The sequence below is a fragment of the Mytilus californianus genome, unplaced genomic scaffold (assembly GCF_021869535.1).
Source record: "Mytilus californianus isolate M0D057914Y unplaced genomic scaffold, xbMytCali1.0.p SCAF_3, whole genome shotgun sequence".
Taxonomy (NCBI): domain Eukaryota; kingdom Metazoa; phylum Mollusca; class Bivalvia; order Mytilida; family Mytilidae; genus Mytilus; species Mytilus californianus.
In genome coordinates, this window is record NW_026262679.1 from 2,029,565 (window position 1) to 2,053,247 (window position 23,683).

General features: G+C 33.6%; 1 protein-coding gene across 1 annotated transcript; it reads left to right on the plus strand.

Annotated features, from left to right (window-relative positions):
- The first annotated feature begins 10,857 nt into the window (after nucleotides 1-10,857).
- On the plus strand, nucleotides 10,858-19,012 carry LOC127733828 (macrophage migration inhibitory factor-like). Its single transcript, XM_052243227.1, has 4 exons — nucleotides 10,858-10,890; nucleotides 12,943-13,137; nucleotides 18,337-18,509; nucleotides 18,796-19,012. Exons 2-4 carry the CDS (start codon nucleotides 13,030-13,032, stop codon nucleotides 18,896-18,898), a joined length of 384 nt encoding a protein of 127 aa, XP_052099187.1. The 5' UTR covers nucleotides 10,858-10,890; nucleotides 12,943-13,029; the 3' UTR covers nucleotides 18,899-19,012.
- The last annotated feature ends 4,671 nt before the right edge of the window (nucleotides 19,013-23,683 follow it).

Consider the following 23,683-nt stretch of genomic DNA (forward strand, 5'->3'; position numbering starts at 1 on the left):
ATGACACAAACGTTTGTGTGTATTGTCAGAAATTTTGTCTAAATAGATTACTGTAAACCTCTCGAGAAAAGAAGTACACAGAGCAAAGTGTATGTCCTAAAACATACCTTGGATTTTAAATACAATGTTTTGAAGATTGATAATAACCATATCACGCTTTTTGAGGATTTAGGTGAAATGTTTGCTTTTGAATGATATGAATAAAATGTCCCTCGAAGTTGTTTATCAATTGATTTGAAGAATAAGCTGATATTGCTGTATTACTTGTTATAACTTTCGATATATATCCAAATGTAATGACTGTTTAAGTTTTGTATGGGTTCAAGTTCAAGGATAAAACACTTTTTTGTCCCAAGTGTCTAGCTCAGATCATGGAAGAATTATGTTTACAATTAAATACTTCCATGCGAAGATAAATGTAATATAGGTTATCTTTCTAGTTATAAAGATAGCGGAGGCTGAAGTTTAAGGACTCCATGGGTTATCCTTGTCAAGTTGTCCTTGGATAGACATATTAAAAGTGCTCTTTGCTATAATTATTACGCAAAATATGCTTATTGCGAAGACAAAATCGAAGGAGAGCTCACTTAAACAATTTAACGGGCACAAACTGTCAAACATGTCAACGTAATTTGATAAAAACGGTTTCTTGGACATTTCTATCCTTTGGATAGACATAATTAACTCTTTTGTTTCAAAAGATAAACATATGCCTATTTTTTGTAAAACGATTTGGAATATCTTCTTTTCAAAAGTAACCTCTTGAGTTGTGTAATAATTATTTGGAAATAATTCATTTGTATAAAATTTTCAAGATTTTAGAAAAAAAACGACATTTTTGCTGGATATCTATCTAATTTAAAAATAAATTCATCTGTTGTTTTTTCACTAAAATTGGAATAAATAATCTCCATACAGTATCAAGTCAAATGTCATTTAAAAAGGAGGGGTCCTATGTACTCGTTTTCAAGCTATGGATTAAAATCACTCAAAAAATGCATATTTTCCCGATATGTCGCAGTTTGACGTCGCGATAAATAACATGTAACTAACTGTATCGTATGCTCTTAAATCTCCTCTTGATGAGTGACAGTTATTAATTTCATGAGTTCGAAGCGTTTTTCTAGATTTATCATCATCAGGAACGCTCAAAGCCGAATATTTTAAAGTCGATGATGTATAAGAACCGAAACAGTTACAGAATTACATGTATATGACCTAAAAGTACTTAAAAAATAATATGATACCATTGGATTAAAAAGTATATTTCGTCACTTTGTCTTTATCTCCAATTACAAGTCATTGAAGAAAAAAATACAAGGCTCGTGTGCTTTTAATCAGTTCTTATAATTTATTTGGGTTCAAATATTTTTTTTTTCAAAATTTATGTGCACTCCCGGGCGTTTTGACGTAAACGTAGCTACGCACATGTACACCTCAATGAAACCGCAATCCATCTACACATTAAACAATATGGGAAACACCTCAATGAGACAGCAATTCATCTACACATTAAATAATGTGGGATACACCTCAATGAAACAGCAATCCATCTACACATTAAAAAAATCAAAACACATGCCTATTTGAGGACGACCATATGATTTAAGCGCTGGGGTAGGGAATTAATTCATAGGCGACATTCTCATTTTAACCTGTTGCTAAGCCGGCTAATTTATTTTCTGTGAAAATTTATTTCCACTTTTGAACTCAATCGTTTCCTGCATATCTAATTTAGATTTTTTTTGGGGGGGGGGGGGGGGGGGGGGGGTTGCAAAATATTCATTGGTTTGGACAAGCTTATGATTTCTGTCAGTTCTTAGTAGTCCAACATATTCATTTCCAAATTCCTTCTCCGCTCCCGAAGTTCAAATGATCGTTTATTTATTTGAATTAGATTTTTTAAAACTAAGTTGATTTTCTTCCACAATAAGTCGAAATTTTTTGAAATATAATATTACATTGTTTTGTTGAAAGTAATTCTATTGTTAAACTATAATATTTCCCCGTATAAAGTTCAAGTAAATCTACTACTACTAATATTGGATTAGAGAATAAGCATGAATAAAACGAAATAGCAACCCCTACAATAGACCATCAAAACAAAACAAAAAACACACTTTACATTTTTATTTCCATGTGAAAAATTAGAACGATCATAGAAATTTTCAGTGTATTTACGTTAGTGTCACCAGGGGAGATAGAATGAGCCACAATGGTAGCAGTGATCCCATGGTATTCATAGATAGGATGGCTTGTGCCAGGTTCAATGAGAAGAACAATCCAGGACATTCTCTTCAGTTCTTGAAGTTTTTCAGTGAAGAACTAAAACTGCCTTTGTCTAGGTATCTATATTTGATGATAGCCCAATATCTAAAAAGTAAAATAACAAAAAGACCGAACTCCCAGGAAAATTCAAAACAACGGAAAATCCTTTATCAAATGGCAGAATCAAAAGCTCAAACACATCATACGAATGGAAAACAACTGTCATATTCCTGACTTGGTACAGGTATTTCCTTATGTAGAAAATGGTAGATTAAACCTGGTTTTATAGTTAGCTAAACCTCTCACTTGTATGACAGTCATTTAGAATCCCATTATGTGTGAGCAAAACAAACGTCAGACATAATAGGTAAAAAAGTAAAAAATTGGGGTACAGCAGTCAACATTGTGTTATAATCTTAGTCACTATAAAAACAAATAACTATTTCAACAAAGAAAAAAAGTGGCATATAGAAAATCTATAGATAAAGTACATCAGCAAAAATGAAAGACAAGAATACAAAAATGACCATAGCACAATAACACAATGGCGGGATATATTAATAAATTGCCACGCAAAAAGTATATTACCAAAAAAAGGACTAAACAGTAAAGGTTAAAAATATACAAAGACAAATAAAAAGAACAATATAACACGTAATTAAGATGATAAACAACGTCAGTACCTATAATCTTGAATACCGAATAAATTAGGAAATGTATATCATTTATGCAGGTGAAGCTGGTATATTGATGCTAAGGTGGGGAACATTTATAATTTCAAAATTAAAATCGTCTTGTTCGTCATAGATTCTGGTATTGAGATGACCACTTGTGTCAAATTCGAGGTATAAGTCTACAAATGAGACAGAGGAAGCCGTGTCTGTTGTTTCTTTCATTTCTAGTTCTGGAGGATATATTAATGGAACCTAATCAGAAAAGTTTGGATTGTTAATGGAAAGAACATCATCGATATATCTGAATGTGAATTTAAATGATCTGGCTCCTTGATCTTCTTGCTTTTGATAAGCATTTGAAGGAACTCCGACTCACATGAAAATAAGAAAAAGCCGGCAAGGAGAGGCGCACAGTTCGTTCCCATAGGAATGCCGACAATTTGTTGAAAAAGTCTACCTCCAGATTTTTTATCATTCATTTTTTGTCGAGCCTGCGACTTTTGTTGCAGAAAGCTCGACATAGGGATAGTGATCCGGCGGCGGCGGCGGCGTTAACTAACTTCTTAAAAGCTTAATATTTCAGAAGGTTGAAGACCTGGATGCATCATACTTTGTATATAGATGCCTTATGATATGAAGTTTCCGTCTGTCATATGTCATTTGTCCTTGACCTCATTTTCATGGTTCAGTGACTACTTGAAAAAAAGTTAAGATTTTTTGTAATGTTAATTTCTCTCTTATTATGAGTAATAGGATAACTATATTTGGTATGTGCGTACCTTGCAAGGTCCTCATGCCTGTCAGACAGTTTTCACTTGACCTCGACCTCATTTCATGGATCAATGAACAAGGTTAAGTTTTCGTGGTTAAGTCCATATCTGAGATACTATAAGCAATAGGTCTACTATATTTGGTGTATGTAATGATTGTAAGGTGTACATGTCAAACTGGCAGGTGTCAACTGACCTTGACCTCATATTCATGGTTCAGTGGTCATAGTTTAGTTTTTGTGTTTTGGTCTGTTTTTCTAATACTGTATGCAATAGGTCAACTGTATTTGGTGTATGGAAATATTTTACGATGTTCATGTCAGTCTGGCAGGTTTTATTTGACCTTGACCTCATTTTCACGGTTCATTGTTTTTTGTGTTTTGGTATGTTTTTCTAATACTGTATGCAGTAAGTCAGCTATATTTGGTGTATTGAAATATTTTACGATGTACATGTCAGTCTGGCATGTTTTATTTGACCTTGACCTCATTTTCACATTTCATTGCTAAATGTTAAGTTTTTGTGTTTTGGTCTGTTTTTCTTATACTGTATGCAGTAGGTCAACTATATTTGGTGTATGGAAATATTTTACGATGTACATGTCAGTCTGGCATGTTTTATTTGATCTTGACCTCATTTTCACATTTCATTGCTAAATGTTAAGTTTTTGTGTTTTGGTCTGTTTTTCTAATACTGTATGCAGTAGGCCAACTATATTTGGTGTATGGAAATATTTAATGATGTACATGTCAGTCTGGCAGGTTTTATTTGACCTTGACCTCATTTTCATGGTTCATTGTTTATGTTAAGTTTTTGTGTTTTGGTCTGTTTTTCTTAAACTTTAAGCAATAGGTCAACTGTATTTGGTGTATGGAATGATTGTAAGGTGTATATGTCTGTCTGGCAAGTATCATCTGACCTTCACCTCATTTTCATGGTTGATTGGTCAATGTTCAGTTTTCCTGGTTAACTTTTTTTCTTAGATACCTTTAGCAATAGGTCAACTATATTTGATGCATGGAATGATTTTAAGGTGTACATGTCTGTCTGGCAGGGTTCAAATGACCTTGACTTTATTTTCATGGTTCATTGGTCAGTATAGAATTTCCATGGTTTGGTCTGTTTCTTTTATACTATAAACAATAGGTCATCTATATTCTGTGTATGGAGGAATTGTATTAAAGGTGTACATGTATTTCCAGCTTGGTTTATCTGACCTTGATCTCATTTTCTTGGATCATAAATGTTAATGTGATACTTGTAGTAAAACTTTATATGTAGGACTATCAACATAAAATCAATGGTCAGTATAGTAGGCGAGACATTTCAGCGTGTGCACTCTTGTTATTCTTCATATTATTTTTATTTTGGTTTGTGAGCAAAGTATTGCTGCTATACAAATATAAGCACGTTTAAAGGAAAGGTAATTTAAATGGTCATAATACAGCATATTCTTAAAAATTATCGATCTTGATCATGTTGATCTTTTATGCACAGATAGAAAAAGGTGTTTATACTTTAAATTTTTTTTATTTCAGAGTTTTGATACAATATCATGATGCACAAAAACATAATTTTGGATGTATACGGCAACCTCCAGAATATAAAGTCCCGGAAGCTTTCCACGACAGTACAACCTACAAACCATAAGTCAGCATCTCCTCATAAGAACTATTATGGTTTCAGTAAACAAATCACATAGAAATCAGTGGCGAATTATAAGCAATAATAATGAATATGTGACAGACACTATTGATTTTAAGAAATAAAATAAAATTACTATAATAACATATTGTATTATGTAGAATCTCATAAAAAAAACTAGGCTAATCATTTTTTACGCCGACGTGCACTTTGTCTAACCTAGACTCATCATTGGCGCTGACATCAAAACAGGTGGAAGGTCAAATCAATTACGTCGCAAAAAAAACCCCAGTTAAGAACCAAATATTCCAAAGAGATGTGCCAAATCTGGCTAAGGCTATATTTGCCTGGGTGAAGACAACCCTTAGAGTTTCGTTACTAGGTTTCACAAGCAGTTGGGTCGACCATTATTGTGTGCAAAAACTCTTCAAATAACAAGACTTAAATGATTATGTATTACGCCGATGCACGTTTCGTCTACACATGATTCGTCAGTGGCACTCTGATAAAAAGTGAACAGCACAAAACACTAAATATTCAAATAGTTGAACAAAATGTGGCTCAGGTCATCTATGATCTGGGGGCAGAAAAATCTTAGTACTCTAAATTATTCTAAAGTTCAATGTACATTAAAATTATCGAGAATTACCGTATTTTTTTTCACCACACTACTGGGCTGTTGATTTCATAGTGGACGAAACGCTTAAATAAAGGAGCTATTGCTCATTAAAAATTCCCTCCGTTTAAAGTATTTGGTAATCTGTAATTTGTCAATATACCATCAACTACAAAAACCTTTTTGTCAAATTTACAATCAACTTCAGAAACTTTTTTGTTGGCAGTTTTCATTGATTAATTTGTATGTATGTTTGTTTGAATATTTTAGTCAGTTGTGTTGCATGTCTGTGATGTATGTTTACATAATTTTGGCTGTTGAAGCTCAATTATTGTCACATTTAAATCAACCTGTTATATCTCTTTAGGTTGCTCACCCAAATTGCCAATCTAGCGGAACTATGAACAACTGTTATACGAGGTTTAGGTTTAGCTAGCTATAGAATCAGGTTTGGCCCAACGTTTCTTAGTAGGGTGACTATTCCGGGTCACGAATTTGGCAGTCGTTTATTACTCGTTCAGTTGGTTAATAACGTTTTATTTTGTCAGTTTTAGTGGACTTCCACTTTTTGAATTTACCTTGGAGTTCGGTTATTCTGTTTTTATTTTTTAAAGAGCAATGGATGTGATATCATTTCAGAAGAATTCTTCAGCAGATGTTGGGATGTATGACGATCACCACTTTTGAATTTGGAATAGATTGTTCAGTTCAGATAATTGACACTTTATTCGGTTGTTAGTCTTGTCTTAATACATGTAACTGTGATACATTTAGTCAACAGTAATAATGAATTGATGGAGAAGATACAAATCAAGGTAACAAACAAGACGGAGGTAATCTCATGAACTCAAAAAGGAGCGAGACCAGGTGTACTGTTGACAGGTTCAGATTCTCCTGCTTTGCATATACATCACCCACCATGGGAATTCATACTCAGTCACGATGTCATAATCGGGAATAGGACACGATCTTTTAATTGTGTATGGGGAATAGTAGTGTAAAGCGTAGAAACATAAAAAGTATTGATTTTTCATCCGGAAATTAAGATTGCTTAATTACTAATGAACGGTCTGACGGGTCAAGAACTATATACTGATCATTTGAACAAAAATAGAATATAATATGTTCAAAGTGCAAGTTCAAAAGCTTAATTTATAGACGAATATCAGTATACAGAAAACATAAGCTCTATTTAGCTTTTATATCGTCTTATTACAAACAAAACATTTAAAACATGCACGTTTAAAACAAAGCAAGCATACTACATACACAAGAGCTAAACAAAGCAAATCATTACACTGAAGCATACATATACAACATAAATGACATGAAGAAGTTAAATATGTTATACTATGCAGATATATTAAAAGTACCGAAAGCAATCAAAATTATAAGCATATGAAGCGCTTTAAAAACACATAAGCAAATGAATTATAGCACATTAAGCAGAAAAAGCACTAAAAATTAAAGCATTAATTATTTGCAGGCATTGCATTGGCATGAACAACCATTCCAGGTAAAAATAAGTTTAGAAAATTGGTTAAGATTGTTTTCTTCCCTCAAAGTCTGGGGTAGTTCATTCCAAAATTTTGCAGCTGTATTTCGAAAAGAATTGATGCCATAGCTTGTTGTTCTCACCTAGGGCTGTTCAACTGTTCTATATCTGAAGGAATATTTGTTATTTTTTATATTAATCAAATCATGTTAATATGATAGACTCTTTTTGTGTATTATTTTGAAAGTTTCTATAGCTATTGCTCGTAGTCTTCTGACTTTAAGAGATGGAAGTTTTGACTTGTGTAAAAGATCTTTATATGAGCTATCATAATCCTCATAAACAAAATTCAAGGCTCTCTCTTGGATTTTTTCCGGTTTTTTATTTCACTACAAAAATGCCAGGTGACTGGGCAAGAATTAAGATTAGACAAAATAAAAGAATAATAAATTGTTAGCCGACCAAGTCTATTCAGATATCTATCAATACGTTTAAGAACTTTAAGTTGACGAGAGGCCTTCTTACAAATCTTAGATATATGTTTATCATAATTTAATCTGTAGTCTAGTGTGACTCCCAGTAGCTTTACATCATTTTCACATTCTATTCTATTTCCTTTAAGATTAAAAACAATATTATGATTAATTGGTTTTTTTTGCCAATTGCCAGAGCTTGAAATTTATCTGGATTAGCTTTCATTAAATTGTAATCAAACCAGTCCAGCATTATGAGACTATCACTTTCTATTTTTTTTTATAACATTCTGTACAATATAACGAACTAACAATGAGCTTGAAATCAGGAAAATAAGAAATCTGTCTCATTATTTTGCTAATTATAAATGTTTTCAGGGGAAATATCAAATGACTTTTTACAGTGTCCTTATTTATAAACTGATCTGTGGCCGCTTCTTTAACTTAAATTCAACATTTTGATACAATTTTGTCGAACAAACTGTTGCACTGTTATAGTTTCTTACATGATTTTGTGAGGTAGACGAATCCGGCATCTCAATGATGACATTTACTATTTTAATGTTTAGGTGAAAAAATAGGTCATGTTTCTCTTCATAAAGTCATTGCTTTCGTTTGGGTTAAATTGGATTGATAACAGCTTAAGACTGAAAAATGCTTTTTTTCTGTAGTTAAGACACCCAAGCTTTTTAACTTTGTGAAGACATGAGTAAAATGTACATCAATTTTTCTCTTCAAAATAAAATTTTACCAAAGAATGAAAACATGCAAAGATTCTCATTTTTTTAAAAAATGCGCTATTTTGATATTGTAAAAATTCTTTTTATTTATACGAAAATTTTGTGAAAAGTAAGAATTGGCAAATCGAACCTTTCATACCTTTTTTCATTAATGAATATAACACGGACTCGTCCAATGTCCAATTTGTTGCTCATTTAAATTTACTTTACAAATGTGTGTACGAAGAAATGAAATTTATATATGAACATATTTTCAATAACAAGTTTTTCGGATACAGGATATGTCTATATTTAAGGACTAAATTATCCAGATTAGGAACTTCCAAAGAAGTTTAAATTCTGACTTATTCAATGTAAGAACATTGTTTTTATCATATGGATATATAGAATTAATAGATACATTTGGTGAACTTGAATTTTAGCATAAATGAAAGACTGAAACATAAAGACAATTCATGACTTTAACTGTTTATCCACAAATAAGAGTATTTCATAGTTTCACCACTGTCTATATAAACGAAATTGCACGCTTTGACAGCGACATAATATACGCAGACAAATAGACAGGGAAACATGTCAAGGTTTAAGCAATAAAACAAGCATTCTGTGAGTATTGCATGGCAATACATAGTCCCCTACCGGTTAAAAATTCATTGTATTGGAACAAAATTCTAACTTGATCTATAACTTGTCATGGTGTTAACTATTTAACAAATATCAAGTCAATTTTCTAAGTCCAAGGACCATAACTCTGCACTAAATCATCAGACCGGAACAACATTTGAACTTGATCTGTAACTTGTCATGATAAAACTATATACCAATCATTAAATTTATATCTTCTAGCATGACGAAAAAAAAGTGCGGAAACTGATTATTTGAGTGAATTTTCCAAGTCCAAGGACCATAACTCTGCACAAAATCATCAGACCGGAACAAAATTCAAACTTGAACTGTAACTTGTCATGATAAAATTTATACCAATTATCAAATCAATATCTTCAAGAATGACCACAAAAGGTGCGGAAAACTGATTATTTGAGTGAATTTTCTTTGTCAAAGGACCATAACTCTGCACAAAAATCATCAGACCGGAACAAAATTCGAACTTGATCTGTAACTTGTCATGATCAAACAATAGATCAAATATCAAATAAATATCTTCAAGCATGATGAAAAAAAGTGTGGAAAACTGATTTGCCGGACTGACAGATGGACAGACAGACAGACAAACGGACGGAGTGCAAACCTAAATTCCCCTTCGACTTCGTCGTTAGGGGACTAATAACTACATCTAATCGAATTGCGTAAGATTCAATGACAAAGACCAGTCCATATCAAAATACGTGTTAGGGGTAAAGGGGGTAGGGGGAACACTAGATTTTTTATGCCAATTTCTTGCAAATACTATAAAACAACAATCAACCATTTTTTTTGCTAGAATTAAAAAACTTATATATGTCTTTATTGGCATATTTTGTTTTTCTCTTATTAGCGTATTTAAAGCAATAAAAATTTGGGCTTCAAAAGGTAAACAAAGTTATTAGCTTTATACAGAAAATTCGCCTTATCTAACCTTTATTCTATCAACACATAAAAACAGATATATAGCAAAATCATTTCTTAAAATACTGCAAATAATTTATTGGTACATGTATTATCATCAAGTGCGTTTAAGTGAGACATAGTATGGCAAACACCAAACCCCCTCACAAAATCTTACCTATACTATAACATGGTTATAAACGTTTGTTATATTATTCCTGGGTCGGAAAGCTTGCTGATGTACGGTACCCAGCCAATGTTTCAGTACATCCATTATTTTAATTGATATCAGAGAGCCGAAGGATACCCACGAGGAAATCAAGCTCACAAGTCTAAAACGAACTGCATGACAATGCCATGAAAAAAACAATGTTAAGACCAAAAGACAAACAAAAGCAAATAAAACGCAACATAGAAAACAAAATACTTAGGAACATGAACCCCCCAAAGAATTGGGGTGATCTCACATACTCTGGAAGGGTAAGCAGATCCTGCTGCACATGCGACACTCTTCGTGTTACTCCTATAAACACGTTGATAATTTATATCAAGAGATTAGGCATCACACAATATTTGACCATTATCTAACCCTTAGATAATTTAAAATTTACAATTTATTCATACCCACGATTATCTAGTATATACGTTACAAACGTCTGAAACAGGTAAGCTCATTTTCATGATCTTAAGTTTTGCATTTCATTATCTTCACGGTCATTGTTATAATCAGGATATACCCTACATAAGTAAAAATCACGACTTATGGAAGGTATTTGACACCCCCGATATATGAGGTTTATGATGTTATAGTGTATCAGTGAAAATGCAAACAACTGAGAAAAATTAACCAGGTCAACCGGATCGTAACTGTTATCCATTATTAATTTTTGGGATAATAAAAATGTAACTTGATAATGACAACACACTTTGTAAAAATATATTACTAAGTTATTATTTTATTTATTTAAACGTTTAGGAGATTCCCGTTTGAAAAGTGTGAAATTGCAGAGGTTCGTATCTTTTCGAAATAGTAAAAAATCGGGCTTCATGCATGTTATATAAACTTACATATGACCGTGTACTCATCTAACACGTAGATTCTTATAACACACAAAATTTTGCAACTGGAAGAATTTTAAGTCATGACTCTACCTAGATATGTGATGTTGAAGAAATTCTTGGATTTTGATGTGCATTTTGTTTTCGATTGTACTAAATGTGTCACAATATACTTATTGCCGTTCACAAAAACATATCTACACCTGTTGTTTAAGTATAAGTTGAGGAAATACATGGTGTGAAGGTCTTAAGTCGATGAAGAATATATTGATCAAGGTAAACAAAAACTGTGGGATTCGCGTAAATTCCCGGGTGCGTCAACAGGGTAAATCATGCAAGAACGCAACTGCACATTACATAAATTTGCAAGACCAAATCCTGCTCAAGTATAATGATACATATACAAATAAATATAGTGTGTATTTTGTGCATATGAGTGCAAAATACAAAAATATAACATAATCTTTTTTATACACTATAAGCCAAGAAGTATATCTGTATATAGCTCTTGACCCGTCAGACCGTTCATTAGTAATTACATAATCTTATTTTACGGATGATAAATCAATACTTCTTATGTTTCTACACTTTACACTACAATTAAACAATCGTGTCCTATCCCCGATTATGACATCGTGACTTAGTCTGAATTCCCATGATGGATGATGTATACAAAGCAGAAGACGCTCCTATAGGAGTTCATGCGACTACCTCCGTTTTGTTTCGTATGTTTCTCTGTCCTATAATTTCTCCCATTTATTTGTATTGTAGTCTTGTCATGTAATGTTGTCATTTTAATGTTATATTTAACATTGATATAAAAGCGGGAGGTTTGGCTAGCCACAAAACCAGGTTCAACCCACCATTTCCTTCTTAAAATGTCCTGTACCAAGTCAGGAAAATGGCCATTGTTATATTATAGTTCGTTTCTGTGTGTGTTACATTTTAACGTGTGTTTCTGTTGTGTCGTAGTTCTCCTCTTATATTTGATGTGTTTCCCTCAGTTTTAGTTTGTAACCCGGATTTGTTTTTTTCTCAATCGATTTATGAATTTCGAACAGCGGTATACTACTATTGCCTTTATTTGTATGTTACCTTGTTTTGTATCTTCTTCATCAATTTATATACTACAAACTATGAAATTCACTATGTTTTATAAGAAAAACAGTTGAAGTTTTATTGTATATTAATAAAAATGTGGAATTAGCTACACTTTGTTTCTTCACGAGTAAAAGGTGAAAAGCTGTCAATGTAGTTTACCAAAACAAAACTGACAGTACCAACAAATCCTCTATTGTGGATAGATTTCCATTGACAAATTTCAAATATCTCCTAAAGAACAGAAAATAAAAACACCAATTTTAATGCTATTATATAATTTAAAGAATTTGGAGATGATAGTAGATCTTTGCTAGTGGAATTTGATGCGACTGTCATACAAGTGAGAGGTTTAGCTAGCTATAAATAAAGACAACAGTAGTATACCGCTGTTCGAAACTCATAAATCGATAGAGATAAAAACAAAGGCAGATGAGAGATACCAAAGGAAAATGTTATTTTAGAACATGAGATCTTTTCAAAATATGTTTATTTATTATTCTTGTAATGGTAAGATTGCGTTCCCATTAACGTGTAATTGTAGCTGTTATCATTCACAGGCTTGTTACGGCTGAATTCAAGGAGGACAAAACTCAAGATAAAATAGATTCAATTGAGCTTGTTTGTTGATTAACGGATACAATAAGATGCCAAAAGCAATAATCCATACCAACCTGAAAGATAAAGACGTTCCAGAGGGGTTTGAACTCCGAGTCACACAAAAGATGGGAGAGGTGTTTGAATTTCCTATAGAGGTATATTTGACATCCGTAGAAATAATTAGATATATTTTATATCTAAGATAACAGTTTTTGATCAAACATGCTCAAAAGTACAATCTAATAAAGAATACAATATGACATTAATCAGATGTTTACTAAAAGAGAGACAAAAGATAACAAACTGATAATGCCATGGCAAAAAAAAAAACAACGAAAAGACAAACAAAAGTTAACAAAACACAACATAGAAAACTAAAGACTGAGCAACACGAACCCCAACAAAACCCGGGGGTGCTTTTAGGTGCTCCGGAAGGGTAAGCAGATCCTGCTCCACACGTGACACCTGTCCTGTTGCTCATGTAAATATAAACCCGGTGATAAGTCTTATTCGGTAGATCACTTTCGAGGAAAAGAGGACGGGATTGTGGTTTTGACAATTTGAACATATCCTTCGTCATCTATGAAACAGATATTCCATCACGATCAACCAACTAGTGATGGCGTCCGTAAAATTTGGGAAGGGATGTTTTAAACCTCACCACTTAGTTGATTGTTGGTTTCTGAACGACATGTGACAAACATTTCATGCATGTTCAGGACGTGAACAAATTAACAATACATACAATAGGAAGGTTCTATAATAGTGCTCCTCCGGGATGAAGATCGGGAAAATTTGGAATGCCACTGGATAATGAGGGTTCATTGGAAAGGAATAGAATTTTGCCTTGCAACATGCCACCTAAGGACCCTTCAAAGAGTTGTTGCAGGGGTATTTAACATGCAAATAGCGTGACACTCTCTTTACACAAGGCATCAGATTTAAGGTCCCCATTCTGAATGGACGTGGCTTCGTACTTAGAACTCTTGGTTCATTAGCTTCCTTGTAGGCAGCAACCCTATATCAAGGAAATCATGATTGGAAATGCAAGCTCTGGAAAATAGTATCAAAGGAGAGATATATTCGCCATATACAGGCGCTAATGATTCCATCATTTCAATTAAGAGACAACGATCATACGATGTTTAAAACTAATGTTTTATATCCAAAATAAAACACTAAATCCTGACTGTGCATATAGGTAAACATTTCAACTAAAGAAGAAATACTGGATTGTTCTTCACTTTACTGGATACCCAAAATGTCGATCTAATCATTACATAAGTGTCCTTACAAATAAAGTGATATTGCTGGGTCTGCAAAATGACCCATGAAGCCTTTCAAAATAATTAACATCTACTTTATTAGTAACCAGAATCGAACTTCTGAGTTACTAAAAAACCTATCAACTCTAGGATGTCACATGCTGACCAGGAGCTGCTCTCTCTTCACATGATTTCGTTATCAGTTTTTGGTGTGGTTTGTGTCGATCAGCTTTAAGTTCCTTTGTTTTTTTTTTGTTTTTTGTTTTTGTCATGGGGTTGTCAGATTTACATCGATTTATGAGTGTTAATGTCCGCCTCTTTACACCTACTCTAGGAAGGGTATGAATCGGACAAGGATACTACCTGTTGGATAATACAAAAAATCCAGGGTTGTTTTATGGTAAGCATCATTATATTAAACATTAGTTATAATTATAGCTTTATAGGATACTAAAAATGTAAACGATCTGTTAGAGCAATTGCAATCTAAGTCCATCGCCGCTTTTAGTAGTATATAGTAAAAAATTTGACTTCTCTAATCTATACATAATTATTCCTCATTTAAGTATAAAAAACACGCCGATTTAACTAAGGATTCGCTGAATCTGAGATCATCAAGATGCTGTTTTTTTTTTTCAATTTTTGGAGGACGTGTTTAACAACAGACAATCAGCGTTCTTATTGGCACCAACTGTGACTATGCTTTCCGAATTATTCCGTTATTCTTAATGCATACAGGAGGTTCTTAAGAAAAAAGAAAAGAAGCTTGCATCATTTTTTTTATTTCAAGTTCAGCTATACAGATAGTGTCCTTTCACTGAATAATTCAAAGTCTGGGGACTTAGTTGACTGCGTCTATCACAATGAAATTTGAATAAACGATTCCTCAGAAACAGTTATAACAGCTGCCTCATATCTCGACTTACATCTATAATAAATTGACAATGACTGTCGGTTGAGAACTAAACTTGACGACAAAAGGGATGATTTAAATTTTTCCATTGTGAAATTTCTATTTTCCCGTAGCATATGGAATATATATCCTTCAGTCGAATTGAACTCATTCCTTCAAAAGTTTTAGAAACGCCATCATTATATGGTTAACTGATATGGGATATTTGTGTCACATATTACCACAGATATGTTCTAAGTGTTTCCTATCATGATTTCCTTGATAGAGGATTGCTGCTCACAAGGAAGCTATTAAACCAAGAGTTCCAAATGGGGAATTTGAAATCATCCCTTCGTAAATTTTACGGGCGCCATCACGAGTTGGTTGACCGTTATGGAATAACCGTTTCACAGATGATATCGGATATGTTCCTTATGTCGTAACTACAATACCCTTCCCTTTTCACGAATGTGACCTACCGAATTAGACTAATTACCGGATTTGTAATAACATAAGCAACACGACGGGTTTTACATGTGGAGCAGGATCTGCTTACCCTTCCGGAGCACCTGATATCAACCCCAGTTTTTGGTGGGGTTCGTGTTGCTTAGCCTTTAGTTTCTATGTTGTGTCATCTGAACTATTATTTGTCTGTTTGTCTTTTTATTTTTGGCCATGGCGTTGTCAGTTTGTTTTCGATCTATGAGTTTGACTGTCCCTCTGGTATCTCTTGTCCCTCTTCTAGTTGTCGTAACTGTAATTCCCTCATCTTTTCTTCGATTGTGACATTACCGAATGCGACTTAGTACCTATTTTATCTTGCAATGAGCTACACGACGGTTGCCACTAGTGGAACAGTTACTGATTACCCTTTCAAAGCACCCGAGATTACCCCCGGCTTTTAAAAGGGTTCGTGTTGCTCAATCTTTAGTTCCTGTGTAGTGTATTATTATTTTTATATGACGAAGATCATGATTTTACTTCCTGGAACCCCTGGCACAATAAATCACCGATCTACCAACTAAGGAAAACGAGTACTCAACTAGCACAGCTAATGGAGGGCGGTTATATATCCACAAGTAAGGGGAAGCATCGGTAAACTCCCTCAATAGTTATTTTACTATAATGTAATTTTACACATCATTCATCCTGGCTAGGTATCACTGGTTTTAGCGTAGTTTTTGTTTAGTTTAGCGCCAATTTTTTAACCGAAGAGCATGATTTTGCTTTCAAAATTAAAACTGATACAGCCAAAATTTGATCTCGGCAACCATGGCGCAGTAAGCCATCAATCTACCAACTGAGTTAAAGGAGTGATCCACTAGCCCATCTAATGGAGGGCTGTTATATATAAACGGAACGCACTTCTGCCATTCCAAATTACCAGCCTTGTATGTTTGATGAGTTTTACCACCACTAGGTGGATGCCACTGCTAATGGCCGTTTTATTTCCGAAGGTCTCATCAGCCCAGTAGTCAGCATATTTGTGTTAATACGAAATATCATTGATTTGTTCATAGTCATGTAAATTTACTGTTTATAGAATGTTGAATTATTCGAAACACTCAGGGTTTTCTTCCCCAGGCAAAGATCGCCGTAGACGTTTGTAGCACAAGTTTTATGAATTTAGGATTTCAAATGCCATTCATCTTCGTATATGATTGAAAATTCCAATTGATACTGATGATTCTTATGTAGGCGAAATGCGCGTCTAGCGCACCAAATTACTAGCTTTGAAGAGTTTTTATGTGTCTACTAAGTATAGAGAAGCACCACTACAATTTTCAGTCCTTTCGTTGTTTGTCCTATTGGTTATTGTGTTGACTGCTATAGTCCTTTCGTTGTTTGTCCTATTGGTTATTGTGTTGACTGCTATAGTCCTTTCGTTGTTTGTCCTATTGGTTATTGTGTTGACTGCTATAGTCCTTTCGTTATTTGTCCTATTGGTTATTGTGTTGACTGCTATAGTCCTTTCGTTGTTTGTCCTATTGGTTATTGTGTTGACTGCTATAGTCCTTTCGTTGTTTGTCCTATTGGTTATTGTGTTGACTGCTATAGTCCTTTCGTTGTTTGTCCTATTGGTTATTGTGTTGACTGCTATAGTCCTTTCGTTGTTTGTCCTATTGGTTATTGTGTTGACTGCTATAGTCCTTTCGTTGTTTTTCCTGTTGGTTATTGTGTTGACTGCTATAGTCCTTTCGTTGTTTGTCCTATTGGTTATTGTGTTGACTGCTATAGTCCTTTCGTTGTTTGTCCTATTGGTTATTGTGTTGACTGCTATAGTCCTTTCGTTGTTTGTCCTATTGGTTATTGCGCTGACTGCTATAGTCCTTTCGTTATTTGTCCTATTGGTTATTGTGTTGACTGCTATAGTCCTTTCGTTGTTTGTCCTATTGGTTATTGTGTTGACTGCTATAGTCCTTTCGTTGTTTTTCCTGTTGGTTATTGTGTTGACTGCTATAGTCCTTTCATTGTTTGTCCTATTGGTTATTGTGTTGACTGCTATAGTCCTTTCGTTATTTGTCCTATTGGTTATTGTGTTGACTGCTATAGTCCTTTCGTTGTTTGTCCTATTGGTTATTGTGTTGACTGCTATAGTCCTTTCGTTGTTTGTCCTATTGGTTATTGTGTTGACTGCTATAGTCCTTTCGTTGTTTTTCCTATTGGTTATTGTGTTGACTGCTTTTATTGATTTTGTATTGCCCGCTTGGTATCTTCTCTCACTTCCGTTTAATTATTAAATTGTTTTTAATGTTAGTTTTAAAGGCTTATAAAGACGAAGTTCAAAAGATTGTCAAGTTTGATTTCTCATCATACCACCATGGAATGTTATACTTTTCATGAAACATTTTCCACTTACTATCTATCATGAATAAAGAAAGGCAACAGTAGTATACCGCTGTTCGAAACTCATAAATCGATAGAGACAAAAACAAATCCGGGTTACAAATTAAAACTGAGGGAAACGCATCAAATGTAAGAATAACAATATTAATGTGAATGGAAACGGGGAACGTGACAAAGAGACAATAACCCGACCATAGAGCATAAAACAGCCACCAATGGGTATTCAACAGAGCGAGAAAATCCCGCACCAGGAGTCAGGCTTCAGCTTGCCCGTAAACAAAAATGTTTATATGAAGTATATCTTCTTACAGAAATCTATTTGAATCATATAATCGACTTCTTTCCTTCAGGTTATCTACGTTACCTTGACAACTGGAGATCGAATGAGTCATAATGGAAGTAGTGACCCAATGGTATTCGTTGACATGGTTACAGTGAATAAGTTCAGCGAAGAAAACAATCCTAGTTACTCCCGCCAGTTTATGAAGTTCTTTAGTGATGAACTCAAAATTCCTCTGCACAGGTATTGTTGAAAGAGCTATTTTCATCAATCTACTGATAACGCTATATTCCGTAAATCGGATCATCAACACGACCAAATGTAAAGAGTGTTTCTAAAATGAGCTGATATTTGTTATCTAAAACATTGCATGGGTAACTAAAAAAAACAAAACGCCAAATCCTAATTATACTTTAATTACGAGTAACTTTAGTAGAACAAAAAAAAACCTTTATAATTAGTACTTATAATCAAATTGTATTATTTTTTACTCATCTTTTGTTTCCAGACTGTATTTTTATTTTTCTAGAGTTTTAATTCAGTACCACGATTCACAAATGGAAGACTTTGGATGTAAGAGACAGTCACCAGAGTATAAAGATGAGAGATATTTTCTTGACAACTCTAGATAATAACTATCAAACTAAGCTTTTTTGTTGAGATGAAATATTTATATGAATAAAAGGAGATCTTCAGTATGACAGCAATCCAACAACAAGTACACAAATAAACAAATAAACAAACGATTCAGACAAGTATTAATATATAACACCAAGATTAAAACCGTTCAAAGTCAATACAAATTGTGAATTGAATCTATCTGCTACCAACACCAAAATAAACATTTAGATATAACACAAGACTACCACCGTATGTCATATTATTTTGAAAGATTGCAATATATGTCCTATTAATTCCACAAGTCAGAAAAATGTGTTCACATTTTAGTCCAAGAATTTCAACTGAAGACAACATTGCCATGAGCAAACATATCCTAAAGTTTTGGAATTTCAAATATTTTGGCCTTGAGTATCAATGTAGAGACATTAATTGTCAAAATGCGCATCTGGTGCAATAACATTTGTATCGGTAATGGTATTACTACTACTGGGTCGATATCTCTGCCGGTGGACTGTTAGTCCTCAAGATTATCATCAGACCAGTGGCCAGTACTTCGATACTGCCGTGAAAATACGGATATTGTTCTATTCAAATTTGCTTTTATAAAATTTCAAAATCTTTTATATTAAGTAATATATCTCCTTCATGCAACGCTCTCATTTCTTGTCTGGGTTTGGCGTTACTTTTGTCCAATTTGGTTTAATCAGCTCATCAACGTTTGTATTAGACTTTAAACTTTCAAATATTTTGGCCTCGAGCATCAATGAAGCGACATTAAAAGAGAGTCGAAAACAAACTGACAACACTATGGCAAATATAGTTTGCTTAAATCTTATTCTTTGTCCTTGATGGATAGTTGTCTTATTAGGAAAAATACCACATCTCTTTATTTTCATATAGGGTTTTAATATTATCAACGTACTAGAATAAAGCTTAGAAATTTAAAATACGTCGGCCCTGTAACTAATGTTCTTCATTCTATTTTTCCTATGTGAGCGTAAATTTAAAACAAACTTACTGAAACTGAAACACAACATACATTTAATTATATGATTCTAAAACACTTGACACAACTCACCAACTAACACTAAAAAATCGATGATAACGATATGCAATAAACTCATTATAGATACCAGGATTACAGTTTTGTACGACAGGCGCGCGTTTTGTCTGCAAAGGACTCACCAGTGACGATTAGTAAATCAAATCTGTAATTGAGTGCTTCTCAGTAAATAATTTAAGTTGGTGATTGTATTGAACCCATCTATCACATCAAACTTGCTTCATATATTGTGACTTACATCTAGAAATTCCCATTGAGGGTCTGTTCAGAACAAATTTATACTTACGATTAAAGGGATAATTGTAATTGCAGTTTTCCAATTGTGAACTTTTACTTTCATTCCTCCAGCGCCTTTATATGAAGTATGTATCTCAAAGTTAATACGACATTCCAAAGCATGCATTTCGTATGATGATTTCCTCAATAGAGGGTTGCTTCTTACAAGTAAGTTAAATTACCGACTCTTATATAAGGTGTTTTCCCTTCATCATTTATGTATTTTGTTTTTAGCAATCTTCCTCATCCGAGTTGTACTGTACAATGACATACGATAAGATAAATATTTTACCTAAAGGCACTAGTATACAATTGTCAACTTTTGTCTGACACAGACTATTTATTTAGAATTAAATTATAAAATGAAAATTCATCAATTTAGAGATTTCTGTAACTCATTAAGTAAATAATAGATACATAAGACATCCTATGTTTTAGGCCGTAACCTTCGTCAGACATAACGGCTTAATTACCTCATCTCCTTCGACATTGAGAAAGCATACGGGTTAGTTGAAGTAATGAAAAACATTTAAAATAAAAATCGTCCCAGAGTCGCTGCCACTGTTGGTGAACGTTTCATCCTCGAGGATATCACCAGCCCAGTCGTCGGCACTTTTGTGTTGTCATAATAGAAACTGTCATTCATATGTTAATTTTCTGTACTATCCATAAAATGTAAATATTTTGTACTATCTATAAAATGTTAGTTCTCTGTACTATCTATAAAATGTTAGTTTTCTGTACTATCTATAGAATGTTGATTATTCGAAACACTTAGGCTTTTCGTGACCCCAAGCAAAGATTTTGTTAGTCGTATTTAGGCACTTTTTGGAATTTCGGATTTCAATACATTTCCACTTTCTGTCCATGTTTTGGACTGACGCCACTGATGATTCTTATGTAGACAAAACGAGTGTCTGGTGGACGCAATTTAAAACGTCTGGTATCTCTGACGAGTTTTTACCCTGGATGCAGTTATCATTTTTCTCTTAATATAGCATGAATGAAAATAGCTGACAATAGGAAGTTTGTGTAAAATTGGATTGAAGGATTGCTCTTTGAAAACAATTCTAAACGTACCAACCTCAATTTAACTTTGTACGGGCTTAACTAAAAAAAAAACCAGGGAACTGCATGAACTATAAAAAGAGCGAGACCGGGTTCGTCGACAAGGTATGCGTCTCCTGCTATTTATAAAAAAAATACATGTTTAGTTGTCTTTTACTTTTTGACACTATTATTTACTTTCAGATATATTGATGATGTACTATCACCGAATAACCCATATTTCAGTCAGTACTTACATATCCCAGTGAACTTGAAATTAAGGATACTACTGATGCTAGAAGGACAGCTTCATACCTTGATCTTTTCCTCAATATTGACACAGATGGACGACTTCTCACTAAAATCTATGACAAACGGGACGATTTCAACTTCCCAATTATCAATTTCCCATTTCTCAGCGGTAACATACCCTCTACCCCATCGTATGGTGTTTACATATCTCAGTTGATACGTTATGCTCGTGCATGTTTACACTATACGAACTTCATATACAGGAGTGTGCTCCTTACGCAGAAACTGCTCCAACAGAGTTATGAGGAGGAAAGATTAAAAATGACACTCCGTAAATTCTATGTACACCATCACGAATTGGTTGATCTATACGATGTGTCTGTGTCTAAAATAACTAACGACATTTTTACCACGTCTTCGATTGTGGTTTAACATCTACGTCGTCTGGTCTGCTAAGTACAGAACGTAGCCTATTCCCGAATATGACTGTTTTGCCGAGTGTGATTTCGCATTGCTATACGACGTGTCTCGGTATTTATACATCCAACATTCATGTATTTAGTTAGGATGTTTCTTTTGTAAGTCTTGTTGGATATTGTACATGTGTTATGTCTTTTTGTTTGTGGTTTGAATTCTATTTTTATTTTCCATATGTTAGTAAAAGTTAAGATAATTAATCAGCTAGTTCATTTATAGATTTTTGATTTTTAGTTTAAAGCAACTATATGCACAGGATTTTTTTGTTCATGTTAGCAATACATTTAGAAAAATAACTTAAAATTGACACACATAATTTTTAACCACACTCTTTCCCTTGCTTTCTAACAAATAAGGATTAATGTTTGTGATATGTATGTGCATATGTATGACAACAGCATCTTCCATTGATTTGATTTCCAATAGTTAAAATGGTGAATTATACTCTTTTTTTAAGTGTAACCATGGCAATAATCTGCATTTATTTGATACAAATAATTGCAAAAAGGGGGGTGAAAATGTCACAAAAGTCCCCAAAATTTGCTCCAAAGAAGAATTTCAATCCATTAGAGTGATACCTTTTCTGGAACCATAGACATTTATCTATCAAGAGGTAAAAAAAAATCATATGCATTTCACCTCATTTTTCCATAAAATCAATAGTCTTTCTACACCTCACACCACTATTTCACTATTTCTCACACTTAATTGAAATTGGGCATTGTTTTCTTTAGATAGTGCTGTTTCTACAAAAATGCGAATAGTAGATGAATCTTTCTTTTTTTTAAGGTCACACTTAGTCTATTTGTTGACTTGTTTTTCGAATTCATGCAGAATTCGGGCAAAAAATTCCCCCAAAAAATCACTATGACAAGTATTTAATTTCACATTCAGTTATGCTGATCATGTCCTGTCACTTATTTACCCTCATTTTAGAGATTGCTTGTATCTCGCATATCGCAGCAAACTTGACATTAAGGATACTAACCAAGTAAGAAGTTTTCTTCGTGAAACTGACAAAATTGTTGATTTCAAACAAGAACCTTTTTTTTATGTGTCGTTTTCCAAACATTAAAAAAAATTTGAATATTCACACAGATTACTCTTACATGAAAACACGTAAACGTGACATGAAAACAACATCGCTGATAATGGCAATACTTCTACCGCTGTATAACGGTGCTCTGGTGCACGCAGTGTGTACGAGGAATGTATATTGACCTACAAGAGCCCAAACGGATCTTTTATAGTGTCGAAAAAAAGAATTTTAAAAATATCACAATTAACACAATCAATTTCACATGTTTTGTAAAATAAAACGATGCTGTTACATTTTCTTTAAAACAATTTGCCATTTTATAAAGGACTTTCCGTTTTGAATTTCCCTTGGAGTTCAGTATTTTTGTTATTTTACTTTTTAATTGAAATGCTTACGCTTCCAAAGCATCTAAGCTTTCCCTGGATTTTGATGGGGGTCTTAAGTCCCCATCTTAGTTTTCTGTGTAGTGTTGTGCTTCTGTTAATCTTTTTACTGTCATGGTGTTGTCTGTCTTCCTGTCACTTCTGGTTTTTAATTATCCTCTTTGAATCTTCCCCTTCACAACAAAAACATGAATAGCTGACAGGAAATTTTCTTAAAAGTTTCTTTTTCGTTGACTTACTTCACTACAATGAATAACGA

Coding starts and splice junctions, on each gene's coding strand:
- LOC127733828 (XM_052243227.1), top strand. CDS start 13,030: ATGCCAAAAGCAATAATCCATACCAACCTGAAAGATAAAGACGTTCCA. Junction 13,138..18,336: donor TGTTTGAATTTCCTATAGAG/GTATATTTGACA, acceptor TCTTTCCTTCAG/GTTATCTACGTTACCTTGAC. Junction 18,510..18,795: donor CTCAAAATTCCTCTGCACAG/GTATTGTTGAAA, acceptor TTATTTTTCTAG/AGTTTTAATTCAGTACCACG.